The 24,001-nt window shown below is 32.9% G+C and overlaps 1 protein-coding gene across 4 annotated transcripts in view; it reads right to left on the bottom strand.

The window, feature by feature from the left end:
- Positions 1-744: 744 nt before the first annotated feature.
- LOC114334652 (kelch-like protein 26) overlaps positions 745-24,001 on the bottom strand; it is a 297,957-nt gene continuing 274,700 nt past the window's right edge. For all 4 annotated transcript variants that reach the window (XM_050656093.1, XM_028284744.2, XM_028284743.2 and 1 more), the window contains 2 exons: positions 8,270-8,473; positions 745-1,074 (listed from right to left, as the gene is read on the bottom strand). In XM_050656093.1, coding sequence (XP_050512050.1) covers positions 811-1,074; positions 8,270-8,473 — 468 coding nt within the window. In that variant the 3' untranslated portion in view covers positions 745-810. The remainder of the gene's footprint in view (positions 1,075-8,269; positions 8,474-24,001) is intronic.

Raw genomic sequence — 24,001 nt, 5'->3', positions numbered from 1 at the left:
TCAAAGTTATAATAAAAAAATTAAGAAAAAAATCGAATTTTTCCTTCATTTTTTGACATTTTGATTATTTAACCAATGTTCCGGCCCTTTTTGAGTGGGAGGATAACTCAAATATTATTATATGCGTTATTTTCAAGCAATTTCTGCAAAAAAATATGAGTCATCTCTCAACGTCCAAATGTACTAATATTTTTACAGATGCGCCCTGGTCTAGCATGTCTTTTTCTTTTCACTGTTCTATTGATTTTAGGTTAGACTGAAGATATGGTTCTTTTCATGAGGATTTTTCAGTGCGTCACAAATGATAAAAAAAAAGGTAAGTCCGTGATAATATACATTTATACCGTTTATTCTAACATGACATTTTAGTTAAATCTGACAGTTGTCAAATTTTATTTGCAATTGGGCATAAAAACAAATCAATTTTGTCTTTATTGCATTTATAAAATGGTATTTTCTTTGATTTGTATAGTCTTATAAATTGTACAGATTATATTCGTAGATATATTATATAATTAGTAAATAATTTTTTTTCTATTATAGCGCCATCTATCGACAACTAGAATAATCACCGAACTATAATAATTACCAAAGTAATCACCGACGTGCCTTTTTTCTGTCATATACAATTTAATGCGTTAGAAAGAAATCGAAAAACTGTGACGCAGTGAAAAATGCTCATGAGAAAAAGCATATTTCTGGTAATCTCTGGTTTTATCTAATTCGTAAGAAATAAGCGGAGACTATTAAAAAATAAATATATTTACTATACATCTTTTACAATCTCATACAAAAATAAATAAATAATAATCACGTAGTAGCTTCAGCCCCCGCCAAGACTTCCATGTCTTCTCGACATTTCGGAATGTAGAGTGAAGCGCAGGTATGTTCCCAGATATCCTGAGGGTACTTATCCTCTACCGTCCATTGACCGGTATCCAGATCATAGTTCTCTATGGCTGCCGTATCTCTATCGAAGGCATCGTCACTGCTGAAACCGCCTACGAAATATATTTTTTTCTCCACGCATACGATACCTGCGTGATAGCGAGGAGTAGGAACTGTTGTTATTACCTGAAATAAAAAATAGTGAAAACAAAATACTTGAATTATTACGAGGAAAACAACGAAAAGCCCTAGATACAAAGTTTACTACTTTTTAAACAATTAAAATAATTGAAATAAAAATATAATAAACAATATTTTAAATCTAAGACTTTTCGTTAATAAACTGCTTTCTGGCTGCATCCCGTATCTCCGGATTTTACAATATATAATCACAGAGACGACGAAAATAGTAGAAAGCAAATAGAGGACACTTAGGCCACGCATTTACCTTCTCTTCGTCTAGGAAAATGACCGAAAGACAGTTTCTAAATACTCAAAACTGAGTAAAAATGGAAAAGATAAAGGCAGTTTTTGTTTATATTCGATTCAGAGTTGGACCACCATCTCCATATAGCTATTTCAGCATCCTCATGCCTCCTCAGTGAAGCTATGCAGTCACAACTCTGAAAGGAATATAAACAATCTGCCTATTTAAGGGAAACCATCGCGATACATGATTCCACCTTTTGAGACACAATCTAGCGACATCTCTCGTATTACGAGGAAAACAACGAAAAGCCCTAGATACAAAGTTTACTACTTTTTAAACAATTAAAATAATTGAAATAAAAATATAATAAACAATATTTTAAATCTAAGACTTTTCGTTAATAAACTGCTTTCTGGCTGCATCCCGTATCTCCGGATTTTACAATATATAATCACAGAGACGACGAAAATAGGAGAAAGCAAATAGAGGACACTAGAGGACACTCTTCGTCTAGAAAAAGGACCGAAAGACAGTTTCTAAATACTCAAAACTGAGTAAAAATGGAAAAGATAAAGTCAGTTTTTGTTTATATTCGATTCATAGTTGGACCACCATCTCCATATAGCTATTTCAGCATCCTCATGCCTCCTCAGTGAAGCTATGCAGTCTTTAAAGTAAAAAATACTTTAAATTTAAAGTATTTTTAATTTAAAGTATTTAAATACTTTAAATTAGAAGACGAAAACAAATTGATCTGGCTTGTGTAAAAGACGATTCGCCATTAAATAAGATATCAGCCAAGATTGCGTTCTGGTACTAATAGCCCAGTAAACGAACGGGAAATACGGCGATACCGTGTAATTTTCAGGGGCAACTCCGAATTGCATGAAAATTTGGATTTAGGTTCTACATACCCTCCATTTCAAAGCTGAATTTGTGCCGTTGTTGCTTTTACTTGGGGGGTGAAAAACCATACGTTCAAGATAAGACCGGAAATGGATAAATTAACTGATTATAAGCAACTTTCCTTCTATAGAGTTTTTTTTTATGTAAGTCAATACTTTTTGAAATTGAAAATGTTTAATTTTCGACAAAAAAACAACGTTTTCAGACGGTTTTTCGCAAATAACTCAAAAAGTAAATATTTTTAGCAAAAATGTAACTTAGAAAAAAAACGAAAAGAGTTGTGTATTCGTGAAGTCTATGGATCCAGCAAAAGCAAATTGAAGCTCATGAAAAATACGTTTTTATCCGTCCAATTCCAACTCGAATATTTCATCGTGAAATAACCAAAAAATGAAGCACTTTTCGGGAAAAACCCAGTTAAACTTTTTTAAAGTGTTTAAAAAAAGCTTTATTTTATTTGTTTATAAAAGGTTCTAGCATTAAGAATAAGCGAGTTACGCTCAAAATAAAGTTGGCCCCCTTTTTTTTTGGTAAAAAAAAAATCATGAAAATTTCCCCGTGTTTAGCTCCCCAAATGAAATTAATCGTTACCGCTTTACAAACAATTGACTTTGCTTATCTATTTTTTATATGATCTTTCAGTTTCACCGGTTTAAGGTGCTTATTTTTGAAATGGTTATAGTTTTTTTATTTAATTTGATGGCTTTGGTAAAGCCCAATTAGCCAGACAATTTCTACATTTAACTATAATATTACATAACTAGAATATATGATATATAAATATAACTAACATTTACATATATTTAACTAACATAATAAAAATATATTAGGTTTGTTCTAGCAAACAGTCAAACTAGTCAGAAACCGTTTGCAAACAGTTGGTCAGTGAGAAAACATAATACAGTCATCAATGTTATCCCCTCTACTCGCGCTGGTCCACTATTCGCTGATGGTTTCAAAGCGTTTGAAACTGATGCTAGAACAAACCTAATAACAAATACGTAACAATTAAATAAAACAATAATGTATTTAACAAACAAATTAAAACTAGTTGTTTTAAAGTAAATAGAATAAAAAATTTCAATGTAAAACTAATAATGTTTAAATTGTTTTTTTTTTGGTAGTCAGTGTTATCACCTCTAGTCCTATGCAAGCTTCAGTTTGCGTGGCAAGCTCCTAACCAAATTTCAACATTTTGTTATGGTAGGTTGCTCCATTCTTCAAAAGCAGCTTATACAGGCCGCGCGGTGTTTTGTGGATTATCCCGGTGAGCTCTAATTTTTCTTTTAAGCATATCTCACAAATACTCTATAGGGTTAAGCTCGGGTGAACAAGCAGTCACCTCTAAAATAGGGATGCCATCTGCTTCAATGATGTCTCTAGTCACTCTAATGGTACCTGGAGGTGCTTTATCATGCATGAAAATTAAATTTTCTCCTGTTGCATCTCTGCAGAGCCTAACTACAGGTTATCAACATACCTGTGAGTAGTTAAAGTTGATTGGATGAAAATTAAAGGAGTTTTTTTTTTACGGATCGCAATTCCTCTCCAGAACATTATACTTCCCCTTGTATATTTGTGAACAGATCTGACAGTTTTCGTTCTTGCTTGTCTTCTTCGATCTCTAAGTACACGATTTCGTGGGTCATTTGATTTTACACCAATCCCGACTTTTTCTGAAAATAGCACATTTTGTCAATTCCGAATGTTCCAGTTTTGGTGGCGAAGACACCAATTTAGGCGACCAATCTTGTGCTGCCTGGATAACTCGGGAACTCGTAACTGTCACTTGCTGTATACTTATTGGCACGAACTCTTCTTCTTATCGTTTCAACTGAAAAAGTTACACCTGTAGCTTCCAAAAACTGACTTTTGAGCTGCAGGTGAGAAATGGTTGGGTGTTTTCCAGCTGGTTAGACAAGTAAACGATCGTGGCGAGCGGTTATTACTTTTTGGCGACTTTCCCTTGCTTTATTTTTAAGCTTTCCTAGTTCCTGTTACCTAGCATAGGATTTGGACAGAATGCTCTGTATTACGCGTAGCTCTACAGCTATGTCCCTCTGAGAACATTACTTTCTCCACAAGACCAATATCTTTCCCAGTTGTAAGTTCTATAATCCCACATGAGGCATATCTTCGTTTTTGGACGCAAAAGTTAGTTTATTTATTTTCGTTCAATTTGCAACTCAAGCAAATAACCTATACCGTACCGAGCTGTACAATCTGATTGTCTTATCGATTTGTTTATTTTCAATAAAAACCTTTATTCTTCGCAACAATAACAAGTTTTTTCAAAATAAATAAATATTGCTTTGAAATACATGGTGATTCCATATAAGTTTGGGTGTGTGTATATAAACACACACATACATAAACATACATACATATTTTTCTAATTGAAAAATCATCCTTCTTCACGATTATAGTGGATAAAGTATTAATATAGTAAAAGTTAATCTGTGCAATTTTTTGTTTTGTGTTCTAAAATGGAATTAGTTGCAGAATTGCTAACGAAGAAAGGGTTATAGTTCAAAGGGCTTGAACGAGTCATTAATCACGAGTGTATGCAAACTTTGAGCAGCCACATCTTAACCAATTTTTGTCTTACAGAAAAACAAAATGAAACTAGCATATTTATAACAGCAAAACCTACATTTTTTACTGTTTGAGATTTTTCATATCACTAATACTTTGTAAGTTATTTTAAAAAAAGGAAATTTTTCAAAAATTTTTAGAAACATTTTTTTACTATAAAACCTTTTTTCAAAAATAAGCACTTCAAACCGGTCAAACTTACAGATCATATAAACAATACACGTACATTTAAAGTAAATGGTAAAGCGGTAACGATTAATTTTATTTAGGGTGCTAAATAGAGCATCTTTTTTTTTCATCGTAACTCGTTTATTTTTGATGCCAGAAACTTTTGTAAAAAATAAACATAAAGTTTTATTTAAACACTAAAAAAATGCAAATCCAAATTTTCATGCAATTCGGAGTTGCCCCTGAAAATTGCACTACGAAACGGTCATTTACGAAAGTGGTGTAGCAGTATTGGAAGGAGCGTGAAGGCAATAAGTGGATAATGTAGATCCCGATATAATAGAGAACACAACGGGATGTAGAAAGACAAAATAGCGGGAATAACTAATAATAACATGCCTTCTTCTTTAAGTGCAGAGTCCCAAACGGAGGTTTGATAGTATCGTCACTATCTTTACTATATCTACCGCTGCTCTGACAATTTCCATAGACCATGGACCATTTAGACCAGTCCCTTAAATTTTTTAACGATGAAACTTCTTACTTCCTCCTCTTATTTTTCCGTGCATTATCAGTCTTAGCATTTCATATCGTTGTCCTCTCAGTAAGTGTCCCAGACATTGTAACTTTCTTATTTTTATTGTGTTTATTATTTCGTAGGTATTCTTTGCCCATTTCTCGCAATACTTCCGTGTTCATTTTCTTCTGTGTCCATGCTATTCTAAGCATCCTTCTGTAACACCACATTTCAAATGATTTTAGCTTATTTATGTGTTCTTGCTTTAATGTTCAGCTTTCAAGTCCATATTGCAGTATCGAAAACACGTAGTATATGCCTAAGAGCTCTTACTATCTAAGATTTTTATTGCAAAAATTTCTTTCAAGTCTAATTTTGTCACATGCTTTTTGAAAATCAATGTAACAAACATGCACATTCACATTCATATCCGTGCATCTTTAAGCTATCCCATTAAAAGCAAATAACGTCTTTCTGGTCCCTAGTCCATTTCTGAACAGCAACTCACTATCATCTATTCCTTCTTGTGGTTTTTTATCTATACGACCATGTATTATCTTCATCAATATTTTGAGAATATGACTTATGTTATTAATGTTCTGTATTCACTTCAGTCTTTAGCTTTTGTACTTTTAGGGACAGCACAAAAGGGGGAGAGTAACCATTGTTTCGGTATGTGTCCCGTTTTGTACGCTGTGTTAAATAATTCTACTGTAGTGTCTGTTTATCATTTATACATTTTAAGCTTTTTACTGGGATTTGGTCTCGACCTACTCATCTACCTCTTTAATTATTCGTTAGTAGGTATTCAACACAAGTTTCCTATTTGTATCTTTCAGTATAAATAATAAAATTCCAATATACCATAATTATGGTACACATGAACAAAATTATTGTACCCTCGGAGATCGCTGGGAAAATTTACACTCAAAATAACAAAATTCAGTTTGGCAACACTGTGTGAATGTTGATAGTAACATATCCCTTTTAAGATAAACAGAACTGTAATTTAGTCTAGACAAATTATTAATATATTTTTTTGCCAACAAAAATGAGATTTTTCAACCAAATAATGTTTCAAATATGATAGGCAAAATAATTTTTAATTGGATTATGTTAATGAGCTTGTTTTTTTTTGTCATTAAAGTAGAAAAAACTTTAAATTTCACTCATTAATTCATTATTGTCCAGTTATCGTCTTAATTATTTAAACTGTACTAATATCCGTCGACTAATTCTGGATGATTAATGTAATGGGTTGTTAAAACATTTTATCTGTAGCGGCTTCTGGAATGTCTTAAAAATATCGAATTTCATTGATAAAATGCGCATATCCCACCGATCTTCGCTTCGATCATACCAATGTTAATGACCAATGCAAGGATGCCATCACGACTATTGATATCCTTAAGGGCATGTTTCTCAGACACGCGCATAATTTTTATCTGAAGAATTTCAAATAATTACAATAACAAATAATTAGTAGTAGCTACCAGAAAAAATCATACAAGTCTATGTAAGCCCCGGCGCAAATTGATCCTAAGCCAGACACAACCTGCGTCGGCGGACTGCGTAGACCGTTCTGCGCATCCTACTATCAGTTCATGCGTTCGCAGGTCGAGCTTGGGAAGGCCTGTCGTCAACGTACAGTTTTCTGGGCCTTGGGACGGGTGACTCACCGCCAGATGTATATTTTTACGTGTTTTTGTTAGCGAGATGGAAATATCTGAAATGAATATGCGGCGATATATTTTACACTATCTTGAATGAATAACATTTTATTACTCTGTTGTATCAATCAGCACTACTCTACAAGTTTTCGTTTATTCGTTGTAATATTTTATTGCAATAGTAGGGAATATAATATATCTGATTAAAACAGTGAATTTTTTACATATTAATTATTTTTAATTTCTTGTGAAGTATCTAGTTAGTGTGGCTTTAGCCAATAAATCAAAGTTATGCGTTTACAAGAGCATATTATTTGAAAAATAAGGTGTCATAATTATAATCTCCTTTATACAGATCAAAAAATTGTTTAGTATGTATTTCTAAATCCATACAATCATTGGAAAATGATTCATGGTAAAAAATATCTATTAATGACACTGTTATCGACAAAGTCGATCAATTTTAAACTTGTCATCATATATTTATTAGACTTTTGTTTATCGTTAAAAATTAAATGATGGTTGTGAATTGTATTTTTTGTGTTATTTAATATTTTAGCAAAAACATAATCAGCAAAAATCTTATTTAAAACATGCGAACCGTTTTTGCAATCACAATCAATGCAGTGTTTAACTTATGATGTAGAAATAGAATACTCAGTGTAAGATATCTTTTTATGCACCCGCTTATGATCAAATTCGATGTTTTCGAAAGTCATACCGCTACGACTACTAGGGAAGTGTAAGATATTTTTAAAACGTTACTAGTTACATGTACGGAACTACTGTTTTTTAGTTGCCTACTCAATTCAGTACAAGGATCAGATACATCAGTATTTTGTAATCAGTATTTGTACTCAGTACCACTGAGAACCGGTATCAATAGTAACCGTTACACGTTTGCACTTATTTTGCCCGTCTCTATTCGTTACGGCGACAGCCGACGGTCGGGTTAGCTTGTGTTCAATATGCGGCATGCTAGAAAAATAACTGCACAGGTCACCCGTCCCGCCGGCGCAGGTTGTGACTCGCTTAGGTTCAATTTGCGCCGGGGCTAATACTATTCATAAAACTATAAACATATATCTACATTACCTTCCAAATATCGCGCTCCACATCATAAGCATCAATTGTGCCAACCAAAGTCCTAGATCTTGTCTCACTATCTTCTGTCCATCCTCCACAAACATATAAGTAGTTTCCAACAGTCAACATAACATGATCTGCTCTTGGTTTTAACATTGGTGAGCACATCTGCCATTTCTCCAGATTTACATCATAGCAATACATTTGGTTGCTCTACAAACAATAATTGAGTTAATCTTATGTGGCAACTAAGGTATAAAATGAAATAATTAGAGAAACTGATTGAATGATAGAAATTTAATCTTTGACTTTGGAAAAACATTATGACAAGCCAATTTTCATTATCTATGTTCGATCTTCAAGTTTTATAATATTAACCATTTGCCTTTCCACCTTTCTTGGCGGTTTTGTTATTTTCTCAACGTTGCTTGGTGTCCATAACTTTTGTTTCTTAATATTATTCGACTTTGCTGTTATTATTATATTGACCAGAGGTCAGAATGACTTAAACTGTCCGTTGATTTTAATATTTGTTCCTACTTAAGTTAATTTCGTGAAAATGTCAGCCAATGTTTGGTAGGATTGGTGAATACGTTTGCCAACAGATTCTTTAGAGTTATTTCTCCATGTCTCATTTTGGTGTTTTTTTCTTATAGTTGATGCACTATACAGACATGAAATTCAAGAATAATATTAAATGGGAGATCTTTTGTATCGGCAACATCGCTACATTAGCAAACACAGAACAACAAACAAATACATCCTTAATTAAAAATAGTATTTCTGTTTCTGTTCAGGAAAGTTTATGAAAAATTCAAATTGAACTGCCAAGTTTTCATTATCGGAAGAAAGTTTTTATACTTTTTCAGTAATATTAACACTTCTGGAGTTATTTGGAGGTCATTTTTGGATTTGTTCAACGTTCATCTAGCAGAGAAAGGAAAAAAAGGTAGGTGGAAGGTTAAGTGATTACAGAGTGTATAAACGGTAAATTAAGTACTAATACATCCTAAATTTAACTTATTCTTTCTTTTTAATAAATTATAGATTATTCAATTGAATTTGGAGTATGTAAAAGTAAAAGTTTCTACTAAAAGAGGTGTTTAAGGGGGTTTACATTATGGCAGAAACTAGCGGGGGACCTCCCCCGTTAGACAAACTTGAACATCAGATTAACAAAATATCTAATAATCAAGATGAAAAGATGGAATCTGAAAATTTATCCTCCAGTTGTGATATAAATACCGAAAAATCATTGAAAAAACCTTTACAAAAGGTTTCTGAATATAGTTATAAAGATAAAGGTCCGTATGAAGTGTACATTTCGAGCAATACTAATAAAAATATAGGAAATTATAATTACTTGGCTATTGCACGCGAAATTTTTGATCTTCAATTAAATTCTATTAAAAAAATTAACAAAAAAGGTAAGAATCGAATTAGTGTTGAATTTATAACTAGTTCAGAAGCCAATAAATTTTTAAAGAATGAAGCGGTTATAAAGAAGGGTTTTGATTTGTTTATTCCATATAAAAATGTTACCTGTAAGGGGGTAGTAAGATTTATTGATGAGAGTTTTACAGATGAAATAATTGTCAAATATTGTAAGACGAAAATTGATAATTGTAAAATTATTGAAGCTAAGAGATTAAGTACAAAAAAAGAACCCTAATAGAATCACTACAACTAATCAGGAAAGTTCATTAGAAAATAATGCGATCACTAATAAAAATATCGTGGTAGCGGGTAGGTACCCCTCTATGATCCCGATAGAGAGCAGACTTACTTCAGGGATTTAGCGCCCCTGCCCACGCGAGCTTCTGGTTTTTTCCTCCATTTCCTATTTAGAGGTAACCAGGCCCCAACCTCCGTATTATCCTATCCAAACCCCAAATTCCTTCCCTAATATCCCCTCCCACCCACCAACCCGTCTGGCCAGCGTGGTGGGTTATGGCCAAAACCTCCACAAATCAAAAATGTCGGTTTCAACAGATATACGGAAGATACCCCAGGTGGGTAGGAAGTTTATTCCACAGTCCCACACCGAAATAACGGTCTGCCTCGAGGATTCTGGGGGAGGCAAGTCGACATTGAAAAAGAAGAACAACAAACAACTCCATATAGCAACTTACAACATCCGTTCCATGGCAAAAGACGAAAAACTCTACGAACTAGAAGAGGAATTAGGGAATATGAATTGGGATATAATGGGACTATCAGAAGTTAAAAGAAGAGGTGAAGGGTATGTGGACTTACATTCAGGCAACAGGCTCTATTATAAAGGCAATGAAGACTATACATACGGTGGAGTAGGTTTCTTAATCAACAAGAAGAGAAAATCACAAATTCAAATAATTGACAGCATCTCAGACAGGGTTACATACATGATTTTAAAACTAAATCCAAAAACCAAATTAAAGATTGTGCAAGTTTATGCTCCAACTGAAAAGGCAACTGATGAAGAAATAAATACTTTTTACGAAGATCTTAAGAAAGCTATAGACACCAACAGAGAATCCAAAATAATAATAATGGGAGATTTTAACGCCAAAAATTGGAAGTAAGATTGAAGACTCTGAAAGCAAGATTGGAAATTTTGGATTCGGCACAAGAAACACAAGGGGAGAAAAACTTATGGAATTTCTGGAACAAGAAAACATGTATATTATGAATACCTTCTACACAAAGAAACCTAACAGAAAGTGGACATGGGTTGCACCTAACGGAACCACCAAAAATGAAATAGACTATTTTCTCTCAAACAACAAAAGAATATTCGAAGACGTAACAACAATAAACAACGTAACAACGGGTAGTGACCATCGTATAGTTAGAGCAAAAATAAATATTAACATGAAAGAAGAGAGGAAAAGAATATTTTAAAAAACAACGCGAATAGATGCCTTTAAAGTAAAAACAAATGAAGAGCAATTCCGAGAGGTCTTAGCGGATAAGTTCAAATATGATCCTTCACATAATCAAGATGAAATTGACGAAATTAACAAAAACATCAATAAGAACCTTCTCGAAGCCGGACTACAGGTCGCAAAGAAAACAAGTACTAAAGAAGACAAAATAAGCAACGAAACTAAACAACTAATGACGGAAAGACGACAACTACTAACGCAAAACAAACGCCATACTCAAGAATACATAGAACTTAATAAAACAATTAGAAAAGAACTAAAACGCGACTTACAAAAATGGAACGAGAACTTAATAGAGCGAGTCATTGAAAACAACAGAGGCTTAAAATGTCTAAGACCCGCATTGGGTGTTCAAAAAATCATTAAAATTAAAGACGCCAATAGTAAGGAAGAGAAGGACAAATATAAAATAACAAAAATAGTCGAAGACTTCTACAAAAGCTTGTACAGCTCGCAAAGCCAGCCTAATGAATCAACAAAGGAGAACGTCAAAAGAAAAATAAAAAACGTGGGATCAGAAGTACTACCAAATATAAAGGGATTCGAAATAGAAAGAGCTTTAAAAGAACTAAAAAATAATAAAGCTCCAGGACAGGACGGTATAATTGCCGAGCTCTTGAAAACAAGCAAGACAGTAACAATCCCTATACTAACAGAGCTATTTAATAAATGTCTCCATAATAGCAAGATCCCTAAAGACTGGAACGAAAGTCTAGTAATACTTTTACACAAAAAAGGGGACAAATGTGACCTACAGAATTATAGACCGATATCGTTGCTCAGTCAAGTATACAAACTATTCATGAGAATTATTAACAACCGGCTGACCTACAAAATGGACAATTACCAACCAGTGGAACAGGCTGGCTTCCGCAAAGGATATAGTACATCAGACCATCTGCTGACAATGAGAACATTGATAGAGAAGGCAAATGAATACCAACTACCCGTATTTCTTGCCTTCGTAGACTATGAAAAGGCGTTTGATAGTATCGAGATGTGGGCCATAGAACAAGCTATTAATAATTGTAGAATAGATTCGAGATATAGACAACTAATACATAATATATATGAAAATGCAACTATGATAGTACAACTAGACGAAAATACAAATCCCATCCCTATTAAGAGAGGCGTGAGACAAGGAGACGTAATATCGCCAAAGCTTTTCAACCTAGCACTAGAAGACGTCTTCAAAACGACAAATTGGTCAACCTATGGCATTAACGTTAATGGCAAGAAGCTAAATCACCTCAGATTCGCTGACGACATTGTGATTATAGCGAGCTCATTCGAGGAACTGCAAATTATGATAGAGGAACTCGCAGGCAGCTCCCAATACGTCGGTCTAAAAATGAACATGAAGAAAACAAAAATAATGACAAACACAGATGACCCCAGACGCATAACTATAAATGGCAGTGAGATAGAAAAAGTCCAGGAATATATCTACCTAGGCCAAATCCTGAAACTTGACAAAGAAAACCAAAGTGCGGAAATTAATAGGAGAGCAAGACTAGCATGGGCAGGATTTGGAAAACTTGGTTGGATACTTAAGAACCGCAAAATACCTCAATATTTGAGGACCAAAGTGTTCAACCAGTGCATCCTTCCTATCATGACATATGGGTGTCAAACCTGGACCCTAACCAAGGCAAATATGAATAAACTAGCTACAACAGAAAGAGCTATGGAAAGAGCAATGTTAGGTATACGACTGTCAGATAAAAAGAAGAGCGACTGGGTAAGATCAAAAACAAAAGTCGAGGACATAACAACAAAAGTTGCCAAACTTAAATGGAGCTTTGCAGGCCACACTGTTAGACAAAAAGACCAACGTTGGAATGCCACGATACAACATTGGAGACCTTACCAAAGTAAACGACCGAGAGGAAGACCACAGATGAGATGGGTTGATGATATTAAAAGAGTAGCCGGAACGAATTGGAAATATGTTGCTCAGGATAGAGACCGATGGAAGGAGTTGGGAGAGGCCTATGTCCAAACGTGGACGATAGAAGGCTAAGAAGAAGAAGAATAAAAATATAGAGGCTGAATATATACCTACAGGTACCATAAGTATCACTTTCTCGGGAACTACATTACCGAAAAATGTATATATTTGTGGCATAGAACATAGGGTTCTTCCTTATATATTACCGGTAGTTCAATGTTATAATTGTTTAAATTTTGGTCACGTTAAAAAATTTGTAAAAGTAACAAAAGTAAATGCTTAAATTGCGGTTCTTCAGAACATGAGAGGGGGTCCATAATTTGTTTCACTAAATGTATAGATTGTGATAGTAATGAGCATAATAGCACAAACAGGAGCTGTCCAGAGTATAAAAGACAAAAACATATTAGGGAATATATGTCACTAGATAATTTATCATTCTATGAAGCATCAGAATTCTTTCCAAAAATAAATGAAAACCAAGAATTTGTAAAATACAAACAGGATTTTCCTGCATTAAAAAATATTAGATCTGAAGATAATGAGGTAGCTATTAATCAGAGAAGGAGCATACATAACATTGACGAAAGCCGTAAGAAAAGTACATACAGGGAGGCAGTAAGTAATAACAAAAAAAGAAAAAATACAGATATAAAACAAACATATGATAAAAAAGCCTATCAAGAATGCCAAAAAGAAAGCCAAATGGCAGAGTATATAATACATCTCCAATAATAGGAACAAGTACAAATAATACATATCACGTTTCTGATTCTATAGAAGGATCTAGTAGGGGAATAATTTCTCAGCGACTGGAATCATATCAGATTGATAGGGACCGCTCTAATATGTTAGACGATATAATAAATCTAGCAAGAAAGCTAGAAGATTCTGATAGATCTCATGTTTTAAATTTTATGACCCGGCTAAATAATGTTACAAATTTAAATACCTCAAATAAAATAAATGATGACGATGACTCAGAATATTAGTAATTGTAAATTATCAAATAAAATTAACATGAAGTAAAACTCCCTAGTGTAGTTGGTATATTTAATGGATGTCTTAACTCTACAAAAGGTTGGAAAAACTTTATTGTGTAAACATCTTGAGATGAACCATATGTCCAGTTGAACATTGCTCCGCTGTGTGGCTAGTCGCAAGTACTCTAAAGCCAAATTGACCATACTGTCATATACAAAAATAAAACGGGATAATACCCGAAGGTTGACTGTATACCATCTAGTTAAATAAAATTAACGTGAAGTAAAACTCCCTAGTGTAGTTGGTATATTTAATTTATATTTAATGTATATTGGCATTAAATATACCAACTACACTAGGGAGTTTTACTTCATGTTAATTTTATTTAACTAGATGGTATACAGTCAACCTTCGGGTATTATCCCGTTTTATTTTTGTAAATTATCAATTTTACAATGGAATTTGCACAGTGTTAATAGTAATAGAGATAGCTTGTTAATTTTTATCAAAGAAATTGACCCGGACATAATTATATTAAATGAAACTTGGCTCAAACCAGATTTTTATTTTACCATCCATAACTATATAATACATAGAGATGATCGTAATGATAATTATGGGGGGATTGTAACTTTAATAAAATCAAAAATTATACATAGCAGAATTATCATAGATAATTCAAGATCCCATAAAAATTTTCAAGCCATAGGTATTCTCTTAGAAGAATATGATATACAAATCTGGCATTAAGATACAGGAAAATGGTTTTAAAGATGTACTACATTCTCTTCACCATCCATTCATAATCATGGGAGATCTGAATGGTCATCATCCACTGTGGGGAGGTAACCATTCTGATATAAATGGTAAAATTTTGATGAAAATTATTGAAGAGGAAAATTTAGTAGTGCTTAATGATGGTACACCTACAAGATTGGGCCAACCAGGTCAAAATCCATCCGCAGTGGATCTGACCATTTCGTCTCCTGTATTGGCTATGAATAGTGTATGGGAAGTATATGAGGATACTGGAGGTAGCGATCATTTTCCAACGATTTGCAAAATTAATATAAACCAACAAAATTTAAATAATGTTAGCCAACTAAAAATCTCTAATGAAAGAAATTATAAAAGGGCTAACTGGGGTCAATATTATCAGTATATAGAAAACTTATTAGGAAGTAATTGTAGGGATGAGGTAGATTATAAAGATTTAATTAATATTATTAATGATGCGGCTTCTAAAACTATTCCTTTTTATAAAACTAAAACACCCACTACAAAAAGTAATCCCTGGTGGGATGCAGAGTGTGATGAATTAATATGCTTAAGAAGGAATGCTATCAAGAATTATCAAAGTAATTCAACCATAGAGAATTATATAGAGTATAAAAAAATAAAAGCATATGTCAAAAGGAATTTAAAACGCAAAAAAGGATAGTTTTAGAGAATTCTGCTCTTCTATTAACAGGGATACTCCTACTAGTAAAGTTTGGAAAACCGTTAAAAAATTTAAAAATAATCAAAATTCGAGTAATACAAATAAATTACCAAATCCAACTGTAGCATTACAAATATTAAATAATATGTCAATCACTAATATAGATCCCAGCTTTAATATTCTCCCTTCAACAGTAATTACTGAACCATTCTCTATGGCAGAGATACAAAGTATTTTAAACATAAAAAAGGATAAAGCCTATGGTTTAGATAAAATTTCCTACTCAATGATTAAAAATCTTCCTAATATTGCTTTGTCATTACTTTTAAAATTTTATAATAAACTTTTATTAACAGCGACTATTCCACATCAGTGGAAACAAATATTAATAATACCCATATTAAAACCACTGAAAAATATAGGAATGTGGGAGAATTACAGACCTACTGCATTGTCATCATGTGTGGGAAAAATAATAGAAAATCTTATAAAAAATAGGTTAGAGTGGTTTATAGAGGGCAATAGATTACTGCCTAAATTACAGATAGGTTTTAGAAGAGGAAAAGGAAGTATGGAGGCAGTAAATATCTTAACACATAAAGTGCTGGAAGCCTTTAGTGACAATAAAAAGTTAATTGCAGTATTTTTTGATATCAAAGCAGCTTATGATAACGTTAATATATATTTAATGTATGAAAAACTAATAGAGATGAATATTCCGATCGATTTAGTAAATCTAATTTTTGCATTTTTAAAGAATAGGGAAATTTTTATTAAAGATTGTAAGAATACTATAATTGGCCCAAAGGTATCCAATTTAGGTTTAGCGCAGGGATCCCCACTAAGCCCCACATTATTTAACATTTATACTAAAAATATTCACCAAATTCCATTAGGTAGGGCTCAATTAATTCAATATGCAGATGATATAGTTATGACAATAGTAGGTGAAGATCCAATTAAACTAATAACAGAGATAAATGATAATTTAAAAAATATTCATGCTTGGGTAACTGAGCATAATTTACAAATTTCTATTAACAAATCATCAGCTGTATTGTTCAGAAAAAGGAAAAGTTACAAATATATTCCTCATATTAAGTATAATAATAATATAATTCACTGGTCGGAATCCGTTAAATACTTAGGGGCAAATTAACTGGGTCTTTAAACTGGTCAGATTTCATTCAGAATATTTGCAATAAATCGGGGAAGGGGCTTAATATAATGAGAGCATTATGTGGAACCTGGTGGGGATCGGATCCTAAGACCCTAATAACCATTTATAAAGGTTTAGTGAGATCACATCTAGACTATGCTGGTAGTATCTTAACACCTGGAAACAAAACGGTTTTAAAAAAATTGGATTCCATACAATTTCAAGCTTTAAGAATTGTTACTGGTTGTATGCGTTTAACTCCTGCAAATGCATTATTATCTGAATGTGGTGAAATGTCTCTAGAATATAGAAGAAAAATTCTTTCTATGAAAATGTTTCTTAAAATTAAAGAACTAAAGGGTAATCCATTAGAGGAAATAATTAATAATATTACAAATCATTGTAAATCAAATATTGGCTATTGGAAATATAGACAATATCCATATTTAATAGAAGTTAACATTAATTCCCAAAATGAAATTATAAATATTAAACAATCAGAAATAAATCCTATTTATGAAATAGAATTAAAATATCTTGTAGAACCAGTCAACATTATATCATCTAAAGTTACCAAAACAGAGATTTATAGTCAACAAAAGTTTTATAATGAATTTTGTCAAAAATATCATACATATACATGGATTTACACTGATGGTTCAGTGGATCCCATATTAAATACTTCAGGTATGGGTGTACATATCCCATCTTTAGAGTATAATTTTTCCGCCAAGTTATTCAGCCATACTCAAATTTGCAATGCTGAAATAATCGCAATAAATAAAGCAGTATCAATTTGCATAGAAAAACATATTAACAAAGCTATCATATTTACAGACCCTCAAAGTGCTATCCAGAAAATTAATAATAAAACTTTAAAGGTAGTAAATGGTTGTTCAGGAATGACAAAAACACTTATATTAGAAGCAAAAAATATTAATTTAGATATTATCATTGCATGGATCCCAGAGTGGGATTAGACAAGTGACTATTTTCCTTTTTTTAAAAAAATGTACTGGGATAAATTTAAAACAGAGTGGAAGGAATCTTTTAAATATAAAGGTATTTGGTATCAACCGCTACAACCAGTTTTCACAAATAGTCCTTGGTATCTCCATGTCCCTTACATAGATAGAAGACATATAACAACTATTATCAGAATGCGTACAGGTCACTGTTTAGTTCCAAATCACCTATTCAAAATGGGGATAGTAGAACATCCTTATTGTGAATGTGGTCAATTAGCAGATTTACAACATGTGATTCTTGAATGCCCTATTAACATTGTGCAAAATTTTGATTTATATACTGAATTAGCTAAAAATGGGTGCCCAACACCCATATCCCTTACAACCCTTCTTTATAAACCGCAGTTGGTTCTTATTAAACTTTTAATACATTTTTTGAATACACACAAAATTAAGTTATGAGGAAAGTAGAATATTAAAAAAAAAATAGATAAAATAAATGAATATAAATTTATATAATAATAAATAATTTGAAAAATATGTCAAAAGTACACGCAAAAATAGAATTCAGATTTAAGTAAACTAATAATATAATATTTTGTTTCTTTATAAACATTCTGTAATCACCTGGGTCTTTCACTATACCTATATGTGGCAACAACATGGGATTGTGTAATGGTCAGGTGTTGCCACTGTATAAGAGAAGTTTGCGCCTTTTTTGTATTTATCCCATGCCAACTCAAAAATGCCTGTAAACAAAAAAGACATAGAAGAATAAGATTGGTGTAATGGTCGGCAGTTACCCTTGATAGAAAAAAGTTTGTGTCTTTGTTGTATTTGTCCCATGTCAACTCAAAATTGCCAGTAAACTAAAAAAAGTAGAAGAATAAGATTGTGTAATGGTCGGCAGTTGCCCCTGAGGGAAAAAAGTTTGTGTCTTTGTTGTATATTTGTCCCATGCCAACTCAAAATTGAAAGTGAACTCAAAAAAAAGTAGAAGAATAAGATTGTGTCGGCAGTTGCCCCTAAAAGCAAAAAGTCTGTGTCTTTGTTGTATTTGTCCCATGCCAACTCAAAATTGCCAGTAAACTAAAAAAGAAGTAGAAGAATAAGATTGTGTAGTAGTCGGCAGTTGCCCCTGAGAGAAAAAAGTTTAATGTCGTTGAAAAACAAGTTTAGTTGTTGTATTTGTCCCATGCCAACTCAAAAATTCTACTAAATCAAAGAAGAAAAAGAAGATTGTTTATTGATAGATAGTTACCCCTAGCGTGAATTTTTTTTTATCTTGTCATGTTTTTCCCACACCAACCAAAATTGCCAGTTAACTAAAGAAGAAGAAGAAGAAGAAGAAGAATCAAATTGTACAATGTACTATAAGTGAATAAGGTATTTTTCCCTTATTCCGCGACGATGAGCTGGCCAAATACCCAAGTAGGTGGAGGCCAATAAACTAAAGAAGAAGAAGAAAGTTTATCGTCTAAATATATTCTGTCGGTTTACCAATCGATGGAGTATGCAGTGTATGCCAGTTTTAAGTTGTCTAGTAGTTAATTGACCTTATCATGACCATCATACTTAGCATAAGTTGTGGCATAGATTTTAAGGATAGATGGTAGTCTTTTGCAGAATTTAGCTCAATATTTAGAAAAACTCATACTAATACAAGATTAAATTTGTAGGTTATACAGTGAGGATATTTAGGTTGGAATAAATTCATTTTCTCGAGAATGGGAGATTTTGGAGAGAAATACCGAAACAGGTCGATATTTATTTTTAAATTATGATTTTTTGGCATATATATCATACTAGTGACGTCATCCATCTGGTCGTGATGAGATAATGGACAATATTTTTAAATGAGAGTAGGGGTCGTGTGGTAACTCACTTGAAAGGGCATTTAATTACCTATTCAGTAATATAAACGTTAACATAAGTATTTAAAGGGTGTCCAAAAAAATTTTTTTTTAATTAAATTAATTGAGACAAAAATAAGCATGTATGTAATTCATTTAATTAAAAATACATTTTAAGGCTGCTTGAAAACAGAAAGAAATGTTTATTTGACCAATAAAAATTGTTTTTCGCTTAAATTCTGTTAAAGCTCCCACCCAGCTCTTTATTAGAAGTTTGAACTTTTAATTTAAGCGAAAAGCAATGTTTATTTGTGAAATAAACATTTTTACCTGTTTTCAAACAGTAAAATGTATTTTGAATTAAATAAATTGCTTATATTCTTCTTTTTGTGTCAATTAATTTAATCAAAATTTTTTTTGGACACTATGTAAAGATTTTGTTAATGTTTATACTGGGTTGGGATAAAGTATGGAACCAAGCAAATATCTTTGAAACCAAATGAACAATATTTATGAAACTTTGTATGCAACTACAGTGACGCAAAAGGCATCTGTTGCCATATTTTTTGTTACTATTCCACTTCCGGTTTCACCGGAAATACCCCTAACTTACTTAATTTAAATGGGATACCCTATATATTTTTGTGGATTTTAAAAGAACTTGTTATTTTTAATTCATACATACCAAATTTGGTAGAAAAAATTTGTTAAAAAGTGTGTAGATAATTTTTTGTATTAATACAACGTGATGGGAAATAAACGAGTACCATTCAGGGGTCTCCAAACTTTCCAGCCTTAGGGCCATACTGATTACTCCTGTAAGTTCCGAGGGCCAAGATGGCAACACTGCATATTATTAATTTTCCTGTATTTAATTTTTTCCCGTAAAATAACGAATAATTTAATTTTTTGTAAGTGTGGTAAGCTGTCAACATTATTAAGTATGTCAAATATTCACCTATTTTTGATATATTTTAATTTAATACAAGGTAGACATAAACAAACAAAATATTTCCACCAGTGGAAATCTCCAATCTCTCCCGAGATTGTCCACTAATAACATAATTATTCTTTCTACTATTTTTCAACGCCATCGTTAGAAATTGTCACAAACACACTTAACTATCCGAAATAATAAGAAGTCTGAAAAATAATAGCCGCAAATCACTTAAGTGTTACGCCCCTGATAACTGGGAGGAGACTAAAGACCCCACCTAAGCCAGTAAGCAATTTTGGGTTTGTGCGCTCCGCCAAGTTAGCTGGCGATGACAATAGTGGCGTAACTACAAGTCAGTTCCTATGAAACTGTTGTGAAATAAAATAGGGCGTACCTCCTTAAAACAAGTTTGTGCGTGTAACAGTATTTTGATTTGATTTGAATTGTTGCTTTTGTGTGTGATTTAGTAGAATGGAAAAGAAGCGAAAAATTGATAGTGAATGCAGAAAATTCAAAGATCAGTGGAACATTCAGTATTTCGTAATTGAGTCCAGTAACAAGGGCTATGTTTGATTTGCAATGAAAGCATAGCCGTTCTCAAAGAATATAACATGAAACGTCATTATGAAACAAAACATTCTCAAAATTACTCAAAATATACAGGAATTGTGCGGACAGAAAAATTCGAAGCTTTGAAGTGCGGATTGAAATCGCAGCAATCTTTATTTACAAAAGTCAAAACTGAACAAGAGGCGGCAACTCGTGCCAGCTTTCGTGTGGCTCTTGAAATTGCAAAACGTGGAAAACCATTCACCGATGGAGAAATGATCAAGGAATGCATAATTGCAGTAGTCGAAGAAATGTGCCCTGAAAAGGTAAATTTATTAAAAACTGTCAGTATGTCAGCAAACACTGTGGCTCGAAGGGTACAAAACATCGCTGAAAATATATCCTCTCAACTGTTCGACAAAAATGGACATGTTGAGTGGTTTTCTTTGGCCTTGGATGAGTCAACGGATGTGTCAGATACTGCTCAGGTGTTGATTTATATTAGAGGAGTAGATAAAAGCTATGAAGTGCACGAAGAACTTCTTGATATGTATAGTATTTATGGCACAACTACTGGTATCGATATTTTTAAAGGAGTTGAAATGGCCATTAATAAAAAGAACCTTCGATGGAAAAACTTGAAATGTATTACAACTGATGGAGGCAAAAACATGAGTGGGAAAGATAAAGGAGTGGTCGCTCTTGTGTCAAAGGCTGTAGAAAATGACGGCGGCTCAAAACCATTAGTCTTACATTGTATCATTCATCAACAGTCTTTGTGCGGAAAATGTTTGGATATGTCTGACGTTCTGAAACCAGTCATATCAACTGTTAATTTCATCAGATCTTTTGGGCTGAATCACCGACAATTCCGACAATTTATTGCAGAGATTGGAGAAACAGACTTACCTTATCATACTGCCGTACGCTGGCTTTGTTGTGGGAAAGTCCTTCAGCGCTTTTTTGAACTTCGAGCAGTGATCGAAATTTTTTTGAATGAAAAGCACCGCCCTCTTACTGAATTACAAAACAACGCATGGCTATGGAAGTTAGCATTCTATGTTGATTTGACAAAACATGTGAACGAACTGAATTTGAGATTGCAAGGAGAAAACCAGCATCTTCCTGATTTATACACTAATATCAAGTCATTCCGGATGAAATTGATACTGTTTCAATCACAACTACGAAGTAAATGTTTTTCACATTTTAAAACATGTGAAATATTCAGCCACACTACTGAGACTGAGTTTCCTATCGATTTTGCAATCGAAACTTTGAGTGCTTTGAAGATAAATTTTGATACTCGTTTCTCGGACTTTGATGCCATTGCGAATCAAATTAAGATTTTTCAGAATCCTTTTGATGCTGACATTGAAACCCTAGCCCCGGAACTTCAAATGGAAATGATTGATCTTCAGTGCAGTGATATAATTAAGAACAAATATGAAAACTCATCTTTGTTGGAATTTTATAAGAGTCTTCCACTGACACAATTTGATAATTTGCATAAATTTGCTCGTGGGCTGTTTTCCGTTTTTGGTACTACTTATTTGTGTGAGAAAACCTTCTCCAAAATGAAGTACACAAAAAATGTATACAGATCTAAATTAACTGACGAGCATCTTAAATCTCTTTTAATAATTGGTACAAGTAAAATTAGTCCACAACTACAAACTATTGTCGGTGGAAAATCTCAATTACATACATCTCATTAGCATTTCATATGTCATGTTTGTTATAAGGTATGTGTTGTTCATTACTTACAATGTATAAAATGTTAGTTGGATTCATTTCAATAATTTGTTAGTTATTATATGCTGAAGTTAAATTTACTGCATAAATTATACATGTCTTTACTCATTACCATTGTGTGTTTCTTTATCCAACTTATCACAAACATTTTATTTGCTATAAAAAATATTAAGGAGTTTTCAAGTATGTCTCCGCGGGCCGGACAAAATCTGTCTGCGGGCCGGATGTGGCCCTCGGGCCGTAGTTTGGAGACCCCTGATGTAGACTAAAATTGTTGTTTACATGCACTGCATGACTTATTTGAATTTAGTATAGTAGGTAAAACTGTTACTGAACTAATTGACAGAAATAAGTTGTATTAAAAATGGTTCACTTAAGTGGAAAAGATCGTATTGAAATATTAATGATAATAGGTTATGGTGAATTTTCTAAATCCATGGATTGGACGTAGAGGATTCATAGAGTGGCCCGCTCGTTCTCCGGACCTCAACCCGTTAGATTTTTTTCTTTGGGTTATCTAAAATTACGTGTTTACGTTAGGCGACCAACATGCTTGCAGGATTTGAGACAAAGAATAATAATTGATAAATGTGAACTAATACGTGGAGAAATCTTGCAAAAAGTGACTCACGAATTTATTTATAGGCTTGCACGTTGTCAGGAGGTGAACAGCAAACATTTTCAACATCTGAAATTATTTTTTTTTTAATTTTTAATATCATTGGTCCTCCGACGCTCCTGAGGGGCATAAGGAGTTTCGAGAAAGAGGAAGAAGAATATCATTGGTCTAATGTAAATAAATTAACCTATTTTTTAACTGTAAAGAGATTTATTTCTTGTTTTAATAGTTTTTTCTTCCAAACTTGGTATGTATGAATTAAAAATAACAAGTTCTTTTAAAATCTGCAAAAATATACAGGGTGTCCCATTTAAAGTAACTAAGTTAAGGGTATTTCCGGTGAAACCGGAAGTGGAGTAGTAACAAAAAATATGGCATCAGATGCCTTTTGCGTCACTGTACTTGCATGCAAAGTTTCATAAATATTGTTCTTTTCGTTTCAAATATATTTGCTTGGTTCCATACTTTATCCCAACTCTGTATAACTGAATAGAGAATTGAGTACTCTTTCAAATGAGCTAGCACACGACTCCTATTCTCATTTAAAAAAATCATCGATTACGACATCACGCCCAAATTGATGACGTCACTAGTA

This window comes from Diabrotica virgifera, chromosome 7, assembly GCF_917563875.1.
Source record: "Diabrotica virgifera virgifera chromosome 7, PGI_DIABVI_V3a".
Taxonomy (NCBI): Eukaryota; Metazoa; Arthropoda; class Insecta; order Coleoptera; family Chrysomelidae; genus Diabrotica; species Diabrotica virgifera.
Note: the sequence above shows the minus strand (reverse complement) of the source record. Positions and strands in the feature narration are given on the sequence as shown.